Source organism: Hyalella azteca, unplaced genomic scaffold (genome assembly GCF_000764305.2).
Source record: "Hyalella azteca isolate HAZT.00-mixed unplaced genomic scaffold, Hazt_2.0.2 contig9456, whole genome shotgun sequence".
NCBI classification, from domain to species: Eukaryota; Metazoa; Arthropoda; class Malacostraca; order Amphipoda; family Hyalellidae; genus Hyalella; species Hyalella azteca.
Window position 1 is genome coordinate 299,723 of NW_025939527.1, and position 21,027 is coordinate 320,749.

Here is a 21,027-nt window from a genome sequence, read left to right on the forward strand (position 1 = left end):
AATTTTTAATGACATGTAAAACCTAATTCTTCTTCAAGGGTACAAAAATTCGAATAGCTTCAATTCGAATTCGAATCTAATCTCAATACGATATTTAACAAGGCACGAGATACAATGACAAATTTTTGAAGAATTTTACTTGACGGGATATCTACGATTAGGGATGACACAAAAAAATCATTTATCTAAAATTTAAAAATAAATATCGGCAATTAATTTTGCTGCTAATTGCTTCCCACGATGGAGGATGACTTACATAATTCATCCCCCACACATATATAAAAATGGAAGGACACCTACAGGAAATTTCCCCTCGATCGATTAAAGTTCCATCCCCGGGAAGCAAGAGTTGAGCTTAATTTTTCCACCGTAACAAATCCAAAATTTTCCCATGGCATCAATTATTCTCGCTTTACGTTGAACAAAATAAAAACATGTAGATTTATTTACGCTACGTAATCAATAACTTTTGGAAGATTCTATCATTTCTCTTCTTATGTATCTTGTGGTTTGGTTTTAAATTTTTTATAATTATTCAATTTTTATGATGCAAACAACATACTCTTAAGGTGTATTAAATTTTAATTTAAAAGTAAATAATTGACTTTTTCCCTTGAACAGATTTCGCCCGTCATACAGAAAATTTTTACCTGTTTTCAGTCGCCATTTTGTATGTAAGCTTCCATCCATTAAAATTTCACGTTCATACGGATTTTCAAAACAACTTATTTCAGAATAATTTTCCCTTGTTCAAAATGCAGAGGCATTTATAACCCCTGGCTAGTTTGAGCCAGATTTGATTTATAATAGGGTAATTAAAACATATCCGAAATTAACGGCAAATAAAAGTTGATCGGCTCAGGCTGCTGAAATTCAGAAAATATTGTTTCCGGCTACAACGATGACACCTGATCTTCCGATGTCAACCGAAGAACAAGAATCTCGCGACTTTGTATGCAGGTAACGTGTAGAAAAATTAGACGTTTTCTACTTGTCATGATGAAATTGGTGATAAATTAATTAAATTATTTGAATGATACGCTAGCCTGAATTTTTCTTGCGACAGTTGATATATAATAAACTTAATTTTAGTACATATTACCCTGATTTAAATTTCATTTGATCTGAAAATTTGAATCAGGTAGAACTTAATTAGCTCTGCTCATCTCCATATAGGGTTTAGTTGTCTCAGCTATGGGCCATTGAAGGAGAATTTTAATAGATGATAACTATAAGAACTGACCGCTCAGTTATAACTCTTTAAAACTATAATTAGTTCCGCGGAATTTGAATAAATTGGGAAATATTGTACAACATAATTCCTGTAACGATAATTATGGCTTTTTATTCGTTTGTTCTCCTTGACATTCGTTTTCAGGAAAATCTCGCATGAAACCAAAAAGTTTTAGACTCATGTATAAAAGTATTACAAATGTTTGTCATTAAATCCAAATAAAACTTGTTAAAAAGAGTACAAAATGATAAAATTTGCTACTCCCTGGTCTTGAATAGTTTATTTTTATGAGAAATTATGCTAAGCTATCACAATATTACGAGTATATGACTCACATAAAAAATATATTGCAAAACATACATAAAATACATTCATTGCATTGGCCTAGCCTAGCTCACGTAGCCTGCCGCAATGAATGACAGCGGTTGAGTAATCTAGAGCACGAGATTTCTCAATGAACTCTAGAATATTTCTGATAAAAAGTGCCTGTTTAGACCTGAGAAATTAGTTCCTGGTACCAGATATCATAGCAAACCGGTCACAAATGTACGACCAACGTTCATTTTTACCTAGTGAAGGAATGTTGGCGGTATGTGTGACTCACAACTCAGCATTCCTGCAATCTTACCTGTGACATATTTGCGAATTTTACTTCACTATAATGCAAAAACTTGGAGATCACCGGATTCTTTTTCGATGGAGCACCGTAGACGGCGCAGAAAAATAAATTTAACAAACTTGGAATGTCTGAGAAGGAGCCGCGTGAAAATGAGTTTCCTGTTTATGCATGTGTGAGCCTTTCATTTGTTCTGTGTTTGCATTAATTAATAACGATAAGTTATAATATTTATGCGTCTCTAATTATTGAAGAAAATAAAGGGTCAATAACTTCGGATAACAAATTCAATAACAAATTATTGAAATGGTCAATAACTTCGCAATGATGAAGGGTTTGGCTCCTCGTTCGCTTACAATTTTTGGATTGTTGGGGTTACTGTTTCTTCCATGAACGTACTTTGCCAATTTGCGTCAAATGATTTTACATGTTAACAATTTGATGTTTAGACTATAACGATTACAGTTCGTTTGCGAATGAAGTGTTTACGATATCATCGCCAAAAATATGTTGGATTTATAGTCATTATTTATAACTGTCTCACGATGCAAGTAACTCACAACCCATATAGGGTACTGATGTCAATGTAGTACAAAAATAAATTATTTTTCACTGCTAGCAAATTGTAAGCGGTGGATATTGTTAGTCACATTACGAACTAGCAATCTTTTTTATTTTTTAAGACTTGTTGAAACGAATGAAGTTTATCATTCATCGTCTGAATTCCTTTCGGGTGAAATTATAATTTAGCAATCATCACAGTAAAAGATGAAAATTTGGAGTGGTCATAACACAACCTCATTTGCATGCGATTTCGCGAAGTGTGAGCTCCAGCTCTGAGACACGTGCCCGGAGCCGCGGTCTAGAAAAAATACCATCATTTCATGAGCGACTAATTAGTTCATGATGGCAACACTGATCGAGATGCTTCATTGTCTTGCAAGGCAAGCTCATTACAACGGCATCCAATGAGTACTTCAATAGAAAGTCGCATCGATTAAATTCTTGCATGCTTATACCATTTGCGGAGCAGCGGTAGCAGTTTTTAGCGAGCGCGCCGCGGCTCTCAGCAGCGACCAGACTAGCTGCTCATTCATTGCTGGAGCGAGTGCGAAAGCGCCCACCTAAGCTGGCTACGGTACACACGCGTTTTTGTTTCCTTTCCGCGTTACTGGACAAGAAGAAAGTTTCCCCGACTCGCGAATAAAATTAGTTTTTATTGTCCTCCAATCATACTTTATGATATTAAGAACACGGGACTTATCAGTCACACATATTAGCAGACTGTACAACATTGTATCATTGACTGGGGAGCTGCGATTCCTTATATGGAGCGTCTGCGTCTCGCTCCCAGCTTTCTCGCGACGGCGTAATTTGAGCGCGGTAAAGCACTGCTCTGGTCAAGCCTTGGTCATCCCATCGATCATGCGATGCAACAATCAGGACACCAAAGATTTACTCCTTGTGAGAAATATTGCTGGAAATTGGTCGATATTGACTCTTTGCGATGATTAAACACGAACGTTGCTTGCCGTTCATTTGCTTCTATCTTCTGAGAAGAATCACTAGTGGTTGAGAAGCTTATGTATATGATGTTAGTTTTCTTGAATCGTTTTAAATTATTTCAACAATAAAGTGATCTTCGCTCAGAAACAATGTCTGCAGTCTACGAGCCTTTGCGCGAATTAACTTTTATAACTGTTTTTCGCTGTTTAATTCACGATTCATTTGTATTAATTATCACTAACATTACCAAGATTTTCAGTAAATAGATTACAACAAAGTCTCTTGTCCTACAATTACTAAGATCTTGGTCTTTTATGTCTAAGTTAAAAAGAAACAATAATTACCTATTGGAAGAACTTCCAAAAAACAGGATTTTTATTCTTGGAGAGCAATCAACTTGGGAATGGTGACTCTCATTACGATGAAACTGCCGACTGAACGTTTCAAACGATAGTTGGCCAATGATAGTTAACGGCGCGTGTCAGGATTGTTGTGAAAAGCGTATTGGGATTGGCAAATATATTTGTCAGGTCCCATTTTTTTAGATCTGGCATCTGAATAAGGATAAAACGGCTTAACTAATAAATCAAATTAATAATTAATCACACGTGGAACTTTAGCCGAAGCACAAATGGCTATCTGTGTTTATAACGCGACTGAAGGCTTCTTTCGCCTTAATTTTTTAACACGAGTTTGGCTTAAAGCGCGCAATTCCATTCATTATATCAATATATTATCGATTTGACAATCAAACTTCCTCTAATAAATATATTTTTGACTACACTTGTATACTTATCGGTTTTCTGAGAGCTAATGGTAAAGAATATATCACAGACACTTAAAATTATAGTCTGCATTTTTTTTTAAACATCGGTTTTAAATATTAGATGAGTGTATTTCTTACTGTACAGTTGCGATTAGTTTATCGTGGTTTACTGGCATGTCTCGTGATTGAGAAAACCTGTCAGCCGCAGCGCTACACATTCAATATCGAGTCGTGCATCGTGCTGGCAAAAACGCATCAGTGTCTGCGACGTACACGGAAACTCAATCAGTTCTTAATTAGTTTATCTAAAAATTTCGTTTGATCATAGCCGTGGAATTTTTTTAACGTCTGCGATTGAGAATCGGACGCTGGAGCGTTACGGTTTGAAAGCCGCGTGCTTACCAAATGCTTTGTGATCAGGAAACTTTTTTGGGGTTCAGAGTGTCTGAATTCATTCTGTTTCTCAATGAAAATTAGTACCGCTTTTAATTCTCAATGAGCTAACTACTTGTATTGACAATTTTTTTATTAGATTTTTGCAGAACTATGCATAGAACGCAAGCTAATTGAACCAACAAAAATTAACTCATCTTTAATGTCAAATTGCATTAACTGTTCCTCAGCAAGATCGCTGGTCCAAAAGCTCCTATTTAATGGAGCCTAAGAATAGATGGAATATTTTGCTTGTCAGGAGACACAGAGTATGATAACTTTTTAACGCACATACGAGAGTGTTTTACCCTTTAGTTAATGAAGAGAAGAGGCAAGTTAGGAATGCCGGTCGGCAGCAGAGCAAGCGTTCGACAAGCGAATCGCATTAGGCGGGCCCAATCCTCATGTAGCGCCCGGCGTAGATAAGATACCAGCGCCGGCAACCACGCAGGGGGCCGGCGAAGATATCTCTTACACGCAAACATGCGGAACAGTTTCGGTGCTGAAAAATCGATCCGCCAAGTTTGTACATCTAAATTCTCCGAGATTGCGAACCCGTAAAATAATCAGATGTTTTTGCAGTGTGAATCCATATAAATAGTTCAATTATGAGGAGATCCATAACCAATCATATTATACAGTATAATAAATTGCCACTACTGAACATGATGATGCAAATATTAAATAAGATAAAATTTGGAAGACGGGCCGTACACTATTTCAAATTGAAACAAGCATTTCATTAATTGATATATTAAAATTTCACGTTTTATACTGAAGTGTAAACAATAAAATATTGTAATTTTCGCAGGTGACTGGAAAGTGCGTTTAAAACCGGAAAGTGCGCTGAAAAAATCTGTCCAAACATTTTTCTAATGGAACGTAGGATGCAGACGTGGGAATGTTTACAATGAAAGCTCATTTCTGGAGATCAGGCTGTGACTTGTGCCTTTAATCAGTTACTTAAATTTCACATTAACATTATTCAATCAAAAGAAAGTGACAAAAGTTTCAGTTTCAATTTTAATCATGACAGCCGGTAGTCGAGATGTCCAGACCATGGGGTTGACTCAGTACAGTTTGCTTTGCGGACAATCAGGAAAACGTTATAGGGACTGACGTTTTAGTTCAATAATAAATCCTGATTATAAATCCTGCAGTTTGTTCTCTGCGGCCATGACATGGAATCGACTCAGTCATTTTTCATTTGCATTTAATCAATAAAAAATATAACTCAGTACTCTCTGCAGTGAATTGCAGAGAGCGCATTTTCTCGTCGACGAAAACGTGAAGTCAAGGACAGACGGACGGACAGACAGACAGACGGACATGACGAGCACAATAGCGCTTTTTCCATAAATGAGAAAATGAGCTAAAAAAAGGTAGAATTTCAATAATATTATATAAATCCTGCAGTTGGTCAGGCTGCGGCCATGACCAGGAGTCGACGCAGTACATTTTTCAGTTGCGTTTAATCAATAAAAAAAGCAGAAGTTAAATTTCAATTATTAATCCTGCAGGTGGTCAGGCTGCGGCCATGACCTGGAGTCGACGCAGTACATTTTTCAGTTGCATTTAATTAATAAAAAAGCAGAAGTTTAATTTCAATTATAAATCCTACAGGTGGTCAGGCTGCGGTCAGGACCTGGAGTCGATGGACGAGCTGGTGGCGCATCTGACGGCGACACACATGGCGACCCAGCAGGGCGGCTCTTACCACTGCATGTGGCAGGGCTGCTCTAGGGACAAGGGATTCAATGCCAGGTCTGGTACTGTCATACAAATTTTACCATAAATGTTTCCTAATATTATTTAAATTATTTTTCTGGGGTCTACGTATTATAGAAATTCGAGTGAAGTTTTGAATGGGCTCATGAAGCGTTTGTTGCTCTACTGCACCAGCTCTGTGATACATACTTGACCATAAATTCTTCCTAATATGATTTAGATTATTTTTCTGAGGTCTACGTATTATGGAAACTTAAGTGAAGTTTTGAATGGGCTCATGAAGCGTTCGCTGCTCTACTGCACCAGCTCTGTGATATATATTTGACCATAAATTCGTCCTAATATGATTTAAATTATTTTTCTGAGGTTTACGCATTATGGAAACTAATGTAAAGTTTTGAATGGGCTCATGAAACGTTCGTTGATCCAGTGGCTCAACATGCGTAGCTATGCGTAATGATTATGAGAGCTTCCAGCAATGCTCAATTGCGATTAAGCTTCAGAAATACGGATATTTAGAAGTCCTAAGCTATGAGAAATGACGGTACACATCAGCTCCCATGAATACATTGTATTCTTGTCCTAGACATACGCCAACAACAATCCGTTTTACAATTTAATCGCAAACGGATAACTTTTTATTTCGAATGATATAAACCATCTCAAGGTAGAAGATATTTCCAAAATATATCATAACTTCCTTCCCACGTTCAGGTACAAAATGCAAATCCACATACGGACGCACACGAACGAGCGGCCGTTCCAGTGCACGGAGTGCGGCAAGCGTTTCACGCGACACGAGAATCTTCGTATCCACGCCCGCACCCACACCGGTTAGTGGCACTCTGTCTACAATGCCTTTGTATTTCATACAAAAATTATTTCATATATGCAGTTTATTTTTGATGATTCATTTCAGAGTAAGCAAGGATCCATCCAAATTCATCCAAATTTTTTCAGTAAAAATTACTAAGATTTTACAGTCAAGATTTGCAATTCATTTTTGTAAAAGGTCAGTACGATTTTTATGATGTTGTTAAGTAAATCTGAATTAACTTTAGACCCTTGATCACAAATAACAATTAGATATGAATTATCGGTACATAATCGGTCTCCATCATTTTAGTTCTTTCTACAAATTCGTTTTCAACGTACAGGTGAGAAGCCGTACGTATGCGGCGTGCCAGGCTGCGGTAAGGCATACAGCAATTCCTCTGATCGTTTCAAGCACTCGCGCACACATCAGGTCGACAAGCCCTATGAATGTCGGCATCCGGGCTGCGGCAAAAGATATACCGACCCCTCATCCCTAAGAAAACACGTCAAAATATACGGCCACTCGTCTAAAAAACTGGAAGATCCCTCCGTAACTGCAATCCCTCCTCTTTCGATATCCCCTTTGTCGTCGGGTTCCTCGTCTCTTGGAGCCTCGCCGATCCCGATGACGCCTACACCTCCTTCACTTCTGCAACCATCTTTTTTCCCGAACTCCAATTCTTCTATGGGAGCTGTAAACATTTCTTCTCAAATGACGGCAGCAGCGTGGACCGTTGCACTGCAGCGGTATCAGTCAGACATGCGGCAATACCAAAGTGCTTCTGATAGCTTGCGGCAGTACCAGACTGAGATGATCTTGAGAGGGAGCAGCAGCATGTCGAACATGGACATCAACCTGGCAACTGCAGGCATGATGGCATACAGTCCTTTGAGCACGACAAACAACGACGAGGAAGATGAACAAAATCAAGAAGAAGAAGACGATGAGGATGAAGAAGGAGATGACAAAGATCATGTTGGAATGAGCATGTCAGGTCTAATGGAAAGCTCGGCGGCGCTTGATCTGTCTATGTGCACGTCGCCTTTAGATCTCTCAATGCCTTCGTCTAGGAGACGATACCAATAATTCATTATTATGCTTCTTTAAAGTCACAATTAAGTTGTGTTAAATCGTAAGACTGCTACGAACGGTTTATATTATTTAAGCACTGATCGAGCGAAAAATTCTGAACTAAATACTTGAATTTATGAACAATATTATTTGGCACTTCAACGTGGTCTTGTACTGTCACGTGCGAAACACTAACCAATTATAATACAGCACATTGAAAACTGTAGATGTTCACACATATTTATTCACATGAAACTGAGAATTACTGTTCCACTTGGAATACGCGTAATTTTACAGAATCACAATTGTTAGCGAACAATTGAAAGCAATACATTGGCCGAGATAAGATAAGTTAAATGATAGTATTCCCGCCCAAATTATCCATGAACGAAACTTGCCTCTTTCTTCCCATGGTTATAATATGTGGTCATTAACAATAAAATTACACTAGCTTGAGGCTTCATACTAGGCGTTTCTTTTCGGGTATATCCACTGAAAATTGACTATTTAATTATAATGTACAACTAACAAAATTGCAGGAAAAGGAACAAATAGTTAACAAATTGAGTAGTTTTCAACTTGTAACAACTTAATAACATTATACTTAATGAATTTAATAAATCATTGGCGGGTGAAGAATCAACGAAAAATAATTTGTATTCTTAGAAAAGGAAGTATTAAAGTCTTCTGACAAGCTGTCAGAAGACTTTAAGAGGATTGTAATTAATTGTATAAATAACAGGCTCAAATTAATGTGCAACATATGTGGGGTCTTTGCAAATTGAGCTATTTAAATGTCTGTACAGGTAATTTAAATTTTGTACATAAACACGTGCCATATAAACACTTGTTAATACTTTATTGATGACGTTGGAATGAAATTGACATTTGGCTGAATAAGCCCGCTTCTAGGTAAGTTCTACAGTAATATGTAATAAATTTATTCCAAAATTCCATGTGTAATTGACTGTACAGTGTACTTCATGTACCTTAGGTATGTCTGCACAGATGCACGCAACTACAGACCTATGTATTAAATAATAGCGATAGAGGCTCAAATAAATATCTTTTGGCATTTGATTTCCCACCGACATGCCAACGGATTCACCGTTTTTAGTTGTTGAATAATTGTAAGATAACTTTTCAGATCAGAGAAAATGTCGGTACATAGCTGACATAGTTTCTGTCATCGCAATATTGTGAATAAAATATAAAAATCTTACTTGCAGTTTTTAATCTTACGATAGGTAACGGTATTGATAAAAGATTGCGGGTGTTAACTCCATAACCCGTTTTTTTTTTTATCAACGTAATTAGCCTCAAAATATCGTGACGGGAAAAGTTACATTTGTATCCTCAGTAAAAAAAATGTAACTCAGTACGCACTACAGTGAGTGAGAGAGCGCATTTTCTCGTCGACGAAAACGCGAAGTCACGGACGGACATGGCGAGCACAATAGCGCCTTTTTTCCATAAATGAGAAAATGCGCTTAAAACTGCTGCATCCATTATCTGCAAACTAGAAGGAATTTAAAGCTGAAAATTAACGATTCCCAGATGACACTCAAAAGCGAACCCGGGCTTGAACAGAGAAAAAGGCCGACATTTCCAATTATTTAAGAGTCCCTTTACAATTCATTCCTAACTTCGAAATAGATCCGTTTAATCCCGTAACAGGAACCGATACAGGGGGAGTCCCGTATCAAGAACTGATGTATGGAGCATCCAATATCAGGAACCGATGTAGAGGGTGTCCCGTATCAAGAACTGAAGTAGGGGGTGGCCCATATCAAGAACCGATGTAGAAGACGTCTAGAAATAGACGCCTTCATAATACACTGCGCGCTGAGTACTCGAACTCAATATAACAATGCTATTCATTTCACCTAGGCAAATCCAAGTTGCGAGTTCCGGAATTAAAAAAGAAACCAGGATTGAAGGATTTATTAATAGGCAATCATGAACATCCAGCGCAATGAACCTGGAACGACAGTTTAACAAAAATCCTGCTGGCAACTGCCAGCAAACCGCGTTTCGAGCATTGACCGCGACTTCGAAAGTAATGCAAGAAATGTGGATGGAAAGTGATGGTTTACCTTTTCCAGTAAACGAGTAACTCGTAAAAGAATACGGTAGGCAATAACAATCCTTTGAAACGATTTTAGCAATGATGACATTTAAATTATACTACAGAAGTTAATTTCACAGGTAGAGTTTAGGTATTACATGCCATGTGAGAATATTTTCAACTTCTTTAGGGACACGCAGAGCGCTTTATATCCTAGTTTACCATGCTATTTCCGCCTCAACAGTGGAAACGCTAGGAAAAAAACAGGAAAATGTGCCTGGTTCACCAGCCACATTGTCATGCCACTACAGCCCTTTGCGTGTCTGCGGTCATGCCACTACAGCCCTTTGCGTGTCTGCGGTCATGCCACTACACCCCCTTGAGAGCGTCTGCTAGCGATCCATCGGCCTTCATCTCCTTGATTATATCCAGACCACCGATGAGCTCGCCCTTCACATACACCTGCACAACACATCAAAATGTAAGATAATTGCATACCCACATGCTGAAGTAGTTAGAATGAATGGGAAGTTGAAAAAAAAAACATTCCTTAGTAGAGAGTACAGTCAACGATTCAATAAATATCTAAATTATATGAGAATTTTTTAATAATAATTTAACACAAAAAAGCAATATGCTAAAAATTAAGACGTATAAAATTTAACGAGGACCAAAATCTTAGAGTAAGAAAATTTATAATGAAAATATGCACACACAAAATAAAAAATGTAAGTACTCGCCTGAGGGTAAGTGACTCGCCTGAGGGTAAGTGACTTGCCTGAGGGTAAGTGACTCGCCTGAGGGTAAGTGACTCGCCTGAGGGTAAGTGACTCGCCTGAGGGTAAGTGACTCGCCTGAGGGTAAGTGACTTGCCTGAGGGTAAGTGACTCGCCTATAAGTGACTCGCCTGAGGGTAAATGACTCGCCTGAGGGTAAGAGACTCGCCTGAGGGTATGTGACTCGCCTGAGGGTAAGTGACTCGCCTGAGGGCAAGTGACTAGCCTGAGGGTACGAGACTCGCCTGAGGGTAAGTGGGCCAGTTGCTGTAAGTCTTCAGGCCTTGACGAACTTCTTCATCAGTCAGAATATCAAACGTGGAGAATGGGAGACTGTCAACAACAGAGAAATGAATGTTTTATCTAGAACATCAGGGCTTACGTTTTCGGCTAAAGAAGTCTAAGTTCATATACTACTGGGAGAAACGAGTAAAATTCATTGCCAGTTTAAACTGTACAATAGAATAAAATTATATGGATTTTTTACCAAATTGAAAAAATCGTTTATAAATTTGCAAATGGCTAAAAACTTGTACAAAATAAGTATGATAAGAGCATTATTTGAGAATAAAAAAAGAATTTTTAATATGGTATTAAACAAGTCTGACAAATGAATCAGATAAATTTTTTGGTCATGTTAAATTAATGCCACGAAATTTTCCTACAATTTGATATCAGTTTGCAACGCAGCTACATTATTTAGTGCAAAACAAGCCACAAGCGAATGGCTCAGCGGATGTTTATGTTAAAACTTTTTTTATTTCCCCAATCTTCATAGAAGACTTACTCTACTTCCTTGAGTATTTCCATGAGTGTTTTGGAGAAGCCACAGCGAGGATTCTCAGGATTGCCTTTCATGAAAACCATCAGAGGTGCCTGGTTCACCAGCGACTTTAGTCTGCAAATACCAAGTTTGTTAGCTACAAAGTTTGTTAGTAACAAGATTTGTTTGTTTGTTTGTAACAAGATTTGTTTGTTAGTTACAAGGTTTGTTAGTTGCAAGGTTTGTTAGTTACAAGGTTTGTTAGTTGCAAGGTTTGTTAGTTACAAGGTTTGTTAGTTACAAGGTTTGTTAGTTACAAGGTTTGTTTGTTTGTTTGTAACAAGATTTGTTTGTTAGTTACAAGGTTTGTTAGTTGCAAGGTTTGTTAGTTACAAGGTTTGTTAGTTGCAAGGTTTAGTTACAAGGTTTGTTAGTTACAAGGTTTGTTAGTTACAAGGTTTGTTAGTTACAAGGTTTGTTAGTTACAAGGTTTGTTATTTACAAGGTTTGTTTGTTACCAGGTTTACTAGTTACAAGGTTCACTAGTAACAACGTTTGCTAGTTACAAGGTTAGCTAGTTACAAAGTTTGTTAGTAACAAGATTTATTTGTTATCAGGTTTCTTAGTTACAAGGTTTGCTAGTTACCAGGTTTGCTAACTACAAAGTTTGTTCGTAACAAAATTTTTTTTGTTATCAGGTTTGCTAGCTACAAAGTTTGTTCGTAACAAGATTTTTTTTTTTGTCATCAGGTTTGCTAGTTCCGAGGTTAACCAGTTGACAGGTTAGTTTTGTTGCAAGGTTTACTTGCTCTCAGAATTGTTAGTAACGAGTTTTTTTAACGTCACATAACAGAACGAGTCATTTTGGGAAAACTATATCCATTCTGAAAATGATGAAGATGATGATGAAAAACTATGTTTAAAGAAGCAAGTGCAAGTACACAGATCATTTTTTAAAGTAAGCTTGTAGGTTTTTGAAATGTTTTAGGATTTGGAACTTTGTAGTTGGCATTTTGACAGAAAAGCATGAAGATACAGTTGAAGGCCTAACTATACCTTATGCGTCACATTAATGAATATCTTGACCAAACAGAACCGTAAGTACCTATGAACAAAAGGACTCCAATCACTCACCTTTCATCTAGGTTTTGCTTCTTAGGCAATATGTTTGCCAGTTCACCACTGGCATCCATTTCTTTCAGGATGTCCAGCCCGCCAATTAGTTCACCAGCGATGTACAGCTGAGCAAGTACAAAGTTAATACCAAATGGCACTCAGTTCATTAAAAAATGAAATAAACAGGGTTGGTGATTTTTTATTTTTTTTTAAATCAAAAAAATAAAAAATCAATGATTTTTTATTTTTTCATGATTTTTTTGATTTTTTCAGTTTTTTTTTGTCTTTTTTGAAAGTTTTTTTTTATGTTGCAATTAGCCTACTAACAATAACAGTATGTGGATCATAATGGATGGCTAAAAAGGGCACTTTTTGCCTTTAATAATGACCAACAGGCCAAGGCGCGTTTACCACTTTGGGATTTTTGCGTAAACAATTATTGATCAGTCTATTCCTTAGCTTTGTAAAGTTTGTATGGAGCAAGGTAACAAGCTAAATATTGACCATTCAACTGGCTTTAGTATACAAAAACACTTCAGGAATGCAGATCTTCTAAACATTGAAGAGTCGCACAACATATACTGAGATAGGTAGCTGATAGCACAGTGCACATCACTATCAATAGATCTACTAGTTTCATGTTCTATAAATCTACCAGACTCTATACTCTAAACACACCGACTAGTAGTGACTGAGTGACTGACTGCACTTATCCCATTTATTTCATACCAATAAACCAATACTAAGCATAAACTGAACGATAACCAAACAAACCTCAAACGAATTGAAACGAGACTTAAGTTAAGAGAAAAGCTAACACTGTTTGAAATAAACACGTCCATAATTCAAACATTTTATTTCCATTCACTGTATTTAATCATTTTATATATAGTTTTATAATTGTAATTGTTTTGTTTCTAGTTTTAAATTCACATATTTAAAGATTGAAATTAAATATCTTAAATAGAATACTCGTATTAGGGTGAAAAATCTTTCTAATTGCTTACATCTAAAAGGTCAATACAATCTCAACCTCTCAATATACCGGGTGGGGCAGAACTGGTTGAGCAGTTTTGAGGCGAAATAAAAGAGTAGGCTAATGGAGGTACATAAAGAAGAAATTTTATTTTCCTTGAGATTAGCATAACATACCATTTTGAATACTTATGTTTTGAAAACAATATCTGGAAGATGGTGGCCGTCAGCTGCAACACACTGTTGGAGTCGTTCTCGGAAGAGGGAGAAACCGTGACAGTGAATTCCGATAGCTATGCTGCAATGTTGCAAAATTTCTTGCAGCCCAGGATGGAAAACATTGTTGAAAATGAAGAATTGGGAGACGTATGGTTCCAGCAGGATGGGAACCATCCTGCAGGAACCATGTTTTTGAATGTTTTGAAACGCCTGTTTCCCTGACGTCTGGTGTCTCTGAGGGGTGATTTACAGTGGCCTGCGAGGTCACCTGATTTGAGCATTTGCGATTTCTTTCTTTGGGGACATCTAAAAGAAAGGGGTTCAGAAGTCACCCTCACATCCTACCACAGCTAAGGGAACTGATTATTGCAGCAGAGGTTATGGCCATACCTCGCCATATGTGTGAACGTGCTGTAGAAAACTTCTGAGAACGACTCCAACAGTGTGATGCAGCTAATAAACACCATCTTCCTGATATTGTTTTCAAAACATAAGTATTTTAAATGGTATGTTACCTCCATTACTCTTTTATTTCGCCTCAAAACTGCTCAATCGGTTCTGCCCCACCCTGTATAAGCTAGCTAACACATTTTAATTATATATTGTAATCAATATATAACAAATTGTCATATAGTTAAAGACTACTTATAGCCTTATAAGAATTAGCTAAGCTGCTAGCTATGTACAATGTATTGGAACACTTGCCTCTGCACCAAAAACATTCAATTTATTGGAACCTAATACACAATTAAAGCAACAAGTTTATATACCAATTTGTCATTCATAGTACATTCATACTAAACCATGAATAACAATACCTCAAAATAAAGTAAAGACTGCCACTCAATATATTTAAATATATAAAAAAATAAAAAAATCGAAAAAATTGAATAAATCATGATTTTTTTATAAAAAAATCAAGTGATTTAATCACATGATTTAATCATTGCCAACCCTGGAAATAAATGAGTGAATTTTCTTGCAAATAGAAAACTTTGTCAATCTTTTTCGGAAGCCAGTATTAAGGCAACAAGATTTTAGATCAATTTCATTGTAATTTAAACTAACCTTCAATACTTTATGAAACGCTAAACAGCAATAGGCAATGAATAAGATGTTAGTATAGTACAAAACTAGCATAGTATCACATAGTAGTAATCATTAATTTTATTTGCAAACTTGTAATTAATTTTTCAACTGCTGACGAAATAAATTCAATTCAAATATTTTCAAAGCTCTACCTGCGGATAAGTGGGCCAGTTGGAGAAAGTTTTGAGACCTTGTCTAACTTCTTCATCAGTCAAAATGTCGAAAGTTGAGTATTTGGCATTATGACGAGCCAGAAGCTCAATCGTGGTGCGGCTGAAACCTGTAAAATTGAGTTAATAAAGTTGATATATGATTGATGAATTTTGAAAATAGAATACGGGTTTGTTGCCGACACAATCTATAACTCAATAAGAATATAAGATACATTATCTATTTTGTCAGGATATGAAGACAGCAGAGAGTCTAGAAAAATTAACAAAATGTAATGACTGAAGGAAAAGGAACCTTGACAATGGTCCTGAAAACATGGTCCAACACAAGTTTTTGCAATTTACATCTAACAACTTACCGCACTTGGGATTTTCCGGACTACCCTTCATAAATAGAATGCAGGGGGCTGAGTTTACAAGCTTCTTTAGCCTCTCATTGATGTCCTCAGGAGCAGAACCATTTTTAGTTGCTACAGAACCACTGCCAATGCCTGTACTAGTAAGTGAAGCTTTAGCAGCCTGCAAAATCAAAATATATAATTAGAAGGCACTGAAAAATAGAAAAAATGTATACAAATCTTCAAAGAACATTTTATCTTGGATAAAATGCAGGCACAAAATGTATTGAGACAAATTTTTTTTGGAATGGGCTAGCCAAATCAGTGAGGCTGGTAGAAAAAACCAGCATGTCATGCTACATTCTAAGTTTGATTCTTCAACACCATCAAATAAATTGGCTCGGCACAAAATTATTGAAACAGAAGCACAATAGCTTTATTTTTTTCTATTGTCAATCTAATCATTTGAATGAAATGAGGACAATTTTTTCAAGTGTACTGTAAAATGGGGTAACTTAGACCACTTAAAAAGTGGTCTAAGTTACCCCGCCGGTCTAAGTTACCCCATTTTACGGTACTCATCAAATTTGTCATCCAATTGCCTGAGTTGATAATTACCTATAAAAGAGGGCTGTGATGATGCTAATGCAATTACAAATATGTATTTGAACTTAAATAAAGAAGAAATTCTCATTCTGGATAAGAAACTCCATTACCAGGTAATTTGTATCAGGAAATTGGTCAAGCCATAGTTATTTAGGATAGAATTCTTACCAATTCTCACTCACCAATTTTTTAACCAAAGTAGTGAGCTCAGCCGGCTTTGCTCCATCAATTCTGCCCACCACAGCTGCCGGGCTACCCTCTTGAGCCGTGTTTGTCACCACAACAGTGGGGACTGCAGTGATGCTCATCTTCTGGCTCACCTCTGGCACCTCCTCAGCCATGATGTTGCAGTAGACAACATCCTGACACAAATAAATTCAGTGAAATAAAACATCAGTGGCAAAATTGGAAAATCAGTTAATCATAATGCTAGAAGAAATAAGTTGAAATAATACATTGCATCCATGAATTAATTTTTTATTTCTCTCAATTCACTTATTCCTGTTGAGTCATGGATGGTACACCATCAACTTAATTAATTCACTCATTTCACTGCAACTCAAGCCATCACATTACCTATATATGCATGATTAAAATTTTCATACCTATCACTGAAATCTCATGGCTTCCAATAATAAATTTTCAATACATTTGAAATCTTGAAGCCCAATCAAATACTTCTGTAAACAAATAGATATGAGGTGTGTGTATACTTAATTTAACACCAATTGTGCAGCTCCAAAAATGGCAGTAAAGCTAGTCACAGCTAGAAAGATGTACTATAGGTATGTACTATATTTTGAGCAGGTACCTATAGAATAGATAAGAATAAGTTGCTTAGCCAAAACCATTTTACCTTGTCAGTCGCACCTTGGAGGCTTGGACCCAACTTAAAAAGTGGCCAGAAGCTTCCCACAAATGAGAAAAAATATAACTCAGTACTCACTGCACTGACTGCAGTGAGTGACAGAGAGCACATTTTCTCATTGACAAAAACTTGAGGTCACAGACAGACAGATGGACAGACGGACAGATTGACATGGCAAGCACAATAGTGCATTTTTTCCATAAATGAGAAAATGCACTAAAAATGGTTGTGCCTGTGGTCAATTTTACCTACCTGTTCCTTAACCTATTTGGAAAATTTAGCAATATTTCCCTAAATTGGGGGTATAAAATATACCTAAACATTTTTAATGTAATTTATTAGTATTCCCAGTAACAATAGGCCATTTATTTAGTTTTTCAATGAAAAATTTGGAAAAAAGCCATAGGTATGGGTGTAATTGCCCATATTTGCAGGCATTATTGTCAGATTCATGTGTGGCTTCTGTCTGATTTTCCACTTTGTTTCCTATAGATAGCTCTAAGGCCCTTGACTAATTTCACCAGTAAAAGTTATGAAAAATACTGTCAAACAGGGTAATAAAGGACGGTTGTGAGGGTTTTTTGTTAATAATTTCTTACCATGAAACATTTCATAATTAAGTTTGGGCTCATTTTAAAAAGATTTTGCAAGGGCTATTGTAGGGCATGTCTGAAAAAATTCCATATGTTGTTTGTAAGGTGCTAGACACAAATAAAAGTATCCCAAATTACCCCAAGGAGCAGGGTAATCTGGGAAGTTTGAAATAAACCTTAATTTTAAAAGGTTTGAAGCATGCAGAGCAGAGTGAAGTCATCCATCACTAACAGAACTCTGAAAGTCTGAACTCTGATGTCCTCGTTTCCCTCTGTAGATGATGTAGATGGAGAATAAATGACATTTTCCATGATTTTTACTCATTTTTCCTTTATCGATATGATATTAGCTACCATATCCATACATTACTGTATTATTGATGTGAATTAGAGATAGATCAGCTGATCAAGTAGTAAATGTATAATTTTTTTTGCTTTGAACTACATAGATACTAGATAGTAATTAGTAAATATCTTAAACTTTGTGCCTACTATTTTTAGTTGTGCAATATTTTGATTAGTTTAGCTGCTACATTTACCCTGCCCATCCGGGGCCGTCCCAGGTGTGAGGTGTCCCTTATTACCCCATTTGATTTTGATGGTAGCTTTTTCTGCTAAATTGCTCTTACTCATTGAAAATTACCAGTAAAATGGTGAAAACATTTTTTCAATCGAAATTTTTAGAAAATTTTACCAATAAGGCATAGGCTAAGCCATAAGTGTAAGGTCTATTAGGGGAATTAGGCTACTGTAAAATGGGGTAACTTAGACCGGCGGGGTAACTTAGACCACTTTTAGTTTTTTTAACAAAAACCCCAACAACTCAAAAACTATTTGACATAGAAAAATTATGTCAATGGGCATTAAAGGCCTAATACTGAGGCTACATAACATAATAGAAAGATTTGAAAAGTTTGCATATCTAATAGGTTAAAAAATTACAAATGTGACCCACAAAAAAAAACTATTATTTAAAGCCTGTCAGAGTACCCCCTCCATTTTTTTTATTTTTTGGTTAAATAACTTCAGGTTTTGATGCATTGTAGTAAAACTCTTTTAGTTACATATGCAAATGACAAATTTTAGGAAAGTGTCATAGTTTGCAAATGGGGGGCGCCGCCCCCAAATGGGGTAACTTAGACCACCTAATGTCAGCCCTGACGGGGTAACATAGACCGGCTTGGAAGTTAATATAAAATTACCATATATAACATAATAATATATGGTAATTTTAACTTAATTTCCAAGCCAGTCAATATTACCCCATCAGGGCTGCCATTAGGTAGTCACATTTCCTTCATTATGGGGCATCACCCCCCATTTGCAAACTAGGACACTTTCCTCAAGTTTGTCATTTGCAAATGTAACTAGAAGGGTTCTACTACAATGCACCAAAACCTGGAGTTATTTGGAGTTATTTTATTTATTTATTTATATTGTATTATTTATATATAATAAATAATACAATATTTATTTTATTGTATTATTTATTTATTTATTTTATTAGAAATATAATTGATTTTACCACCAAGTCTAAGTTACCCCAAGAGCTGGGGTAACAAAGACCATCACTTTTTTTGAAATTACATAAAGACTATGAGAGGCAGGAGCCAGCAATTTATGGTGAGTGAAGCTAGCGTATATACCTGTGTTTTGCATGTTTCAATTCAAGTTTAATTTAGCTAGTAAAAAAATGGCATCATTTATAAAAAGAAAAGTGGTCTAAGTTACCCCATTTTATGGTACCTAGATTTAACCTCACACCTTATCTGGCTTATGGTAATATTTCATAATAAAAGAATAAAGAAAAAATGGCATATTTTTGGCTGGAATATAAGTAACTTAAAGTAAGAAGCCAATGAAATGATCTTAGGCTATCTAATATCAAATGTTAAGGGATATAAGGGTTTTATACATGTTACACAATTTACTTACACTTCTATACCTATCTCTTGATTCTTGAAGTTCTATCATTTCTATGAAAAAGAAAAATTTATGTAGCTATTAGCTACCTAATATGATTTACCTTTGTGTCAGGTTGATTTGCCAATTCTGAGATAACATCACTGATCTGCTTGCACTGAGGTGCCCATTCAGCTTGGAAGTGACACACAAGTACTCCACATTTTCTGATGGAAGAAGGAAATGACACGATTGTTATAAAGATAAATAAAGTAATGTTGAAGAGCAGAAATTCTGCTTGAAATGTTAATTTATTGACACAAACAATATTGCTTTCGACTCGGGTAAAAATAGGTGCACTTACTCTTGAAGCTTGCTGAAATCACCAGCAGATTTAACATCAACCACGGGCATTTTTATACTCGGTTTAAAATTTAGAGTGAAGAACCCAGACGAATTAGCTACTTGGACAATTGACTTTCGATTGTTCGAACTTCGATGACGGAGCAGCCAGCGGCTAGCAAGGATTGCCGGGAATAGGTCTGCTCTGCCACACTGTCGGAAAAGTTGTCTGTGGAATTTTTTACATTTCGTCGTAACTCAAATCAGAGATTATTTTTATTACATAGTCAACAGAACGAAACAGAGTTTTAGGAACAAGTAATTCTATGTATATGAGTCCGAACGTATATCACGTATTTTGAGAACATTTACTTTCCACCAATTAGAACATACTTTAAGGTCCCACTCAAGTGACTGCATCGGTGGATGAATTGCATGAAAGAAATCAACCATGGAAATCAACTTGCTAATTATTTGCGGCTGCCAAAATCTTGCACAGAGGAAATAAGTTTACAGTACCTAGAAAATAGCCGTTATTTTGTTCTATTGATTTAATTTAATTAATTAACCTCTCTAAATCTAATACTGCAAAAATACTCATCGCGTAAGAATAGAAACAGAAATGCTTCTGCTGACATGACTACTGTACTAAGTCCGCAAATAAAATCCAACCCAAATAATCTGTGGACCGACCTCGTCAGAGAACTCTAATGGACCGGCATGGACTTGCCGTGATTGAGTCCATCGACCATGGAAACGCGTTCTTCCCAATTACGTTGGGAAGTTGCCTTCTTAAGACTTGAAAGCAACGTTGAAAGCGGTTGCTAATTAGAAACATCAAACAGAAATATTGGTGAAATGAGATTGCGGCAAATGTCTGCTGCCTTTCATTCTATGTCCTATGCGATGGTCCGACTGAAAAGTTACCTGAATGAAAAATGAATTATGGATTCTCAGTTGATATATGCGAGAGACTGTAGCGGTAAATTTATATAGTTCAGTAAACAACGATATTATCTTCACGATATAATC

The 21,027-nt window shown here is 36.4% G+C and overlaps 2 protein-coding genes across 2 annotated transcripts; one reads left to right on the top strand and one right to left on the bottom strand.

The window, feature by feature from the left end:
- The first annotated feature begins 623 nt into the window (after positions 1-623).
- On the top strand, positions 624-9,392 carry LOC108681937 (zinc finger protein GLIS2). The gene is made up of 4 exons (XM_018171021.2): positions 624-960; positions 6,178-6,318; positions 6,997-7,115; positions 7,440-9,392. The coding sequence occupies exons 1-4, from the start codon at positions 902-904 to the stop codon at positions 8,183-8,185; spliced, it is 1,065 nt and encodes a 354-aa protein (XP_018026510.1). The 5' UTR covers positions 624-901; the 3' UTR covers positions 8,186-9,392.
- A 707-nt stretch (positions 9,393-10,099) lies between these two features.
- Positions 10,100-20,356, bottom strand: LOC108681949 (glutaredoxin-3). Its single transcript, XM_018171036.2, has 9 exons — positions 20,018-20,356; positions 19,778-19,880; positions 16,473-16,652; positions 15,706-15,865; positions 15,329-15,456; positions 12,912-13,018; positions 11,802-11,912; positions 11,260-11,347; positions 10,100-10,700 (listed from the first exon to the last, which is right to left on the bottom strand). Exons 1-9 carry the CDS (start codon positions 20,065-20,067, stop codon positions 10,608-10,610), a joined length of 1,020 nt encoding a protein of 339 aa, XP_018026525.1. The 5' UTR covers positions 20,068-20,356; the 3' UTR covers positions 10,100-10,607.
- Between the last annotated feature and the right edge of the window lie 671 nt (positions 20,357-21,027).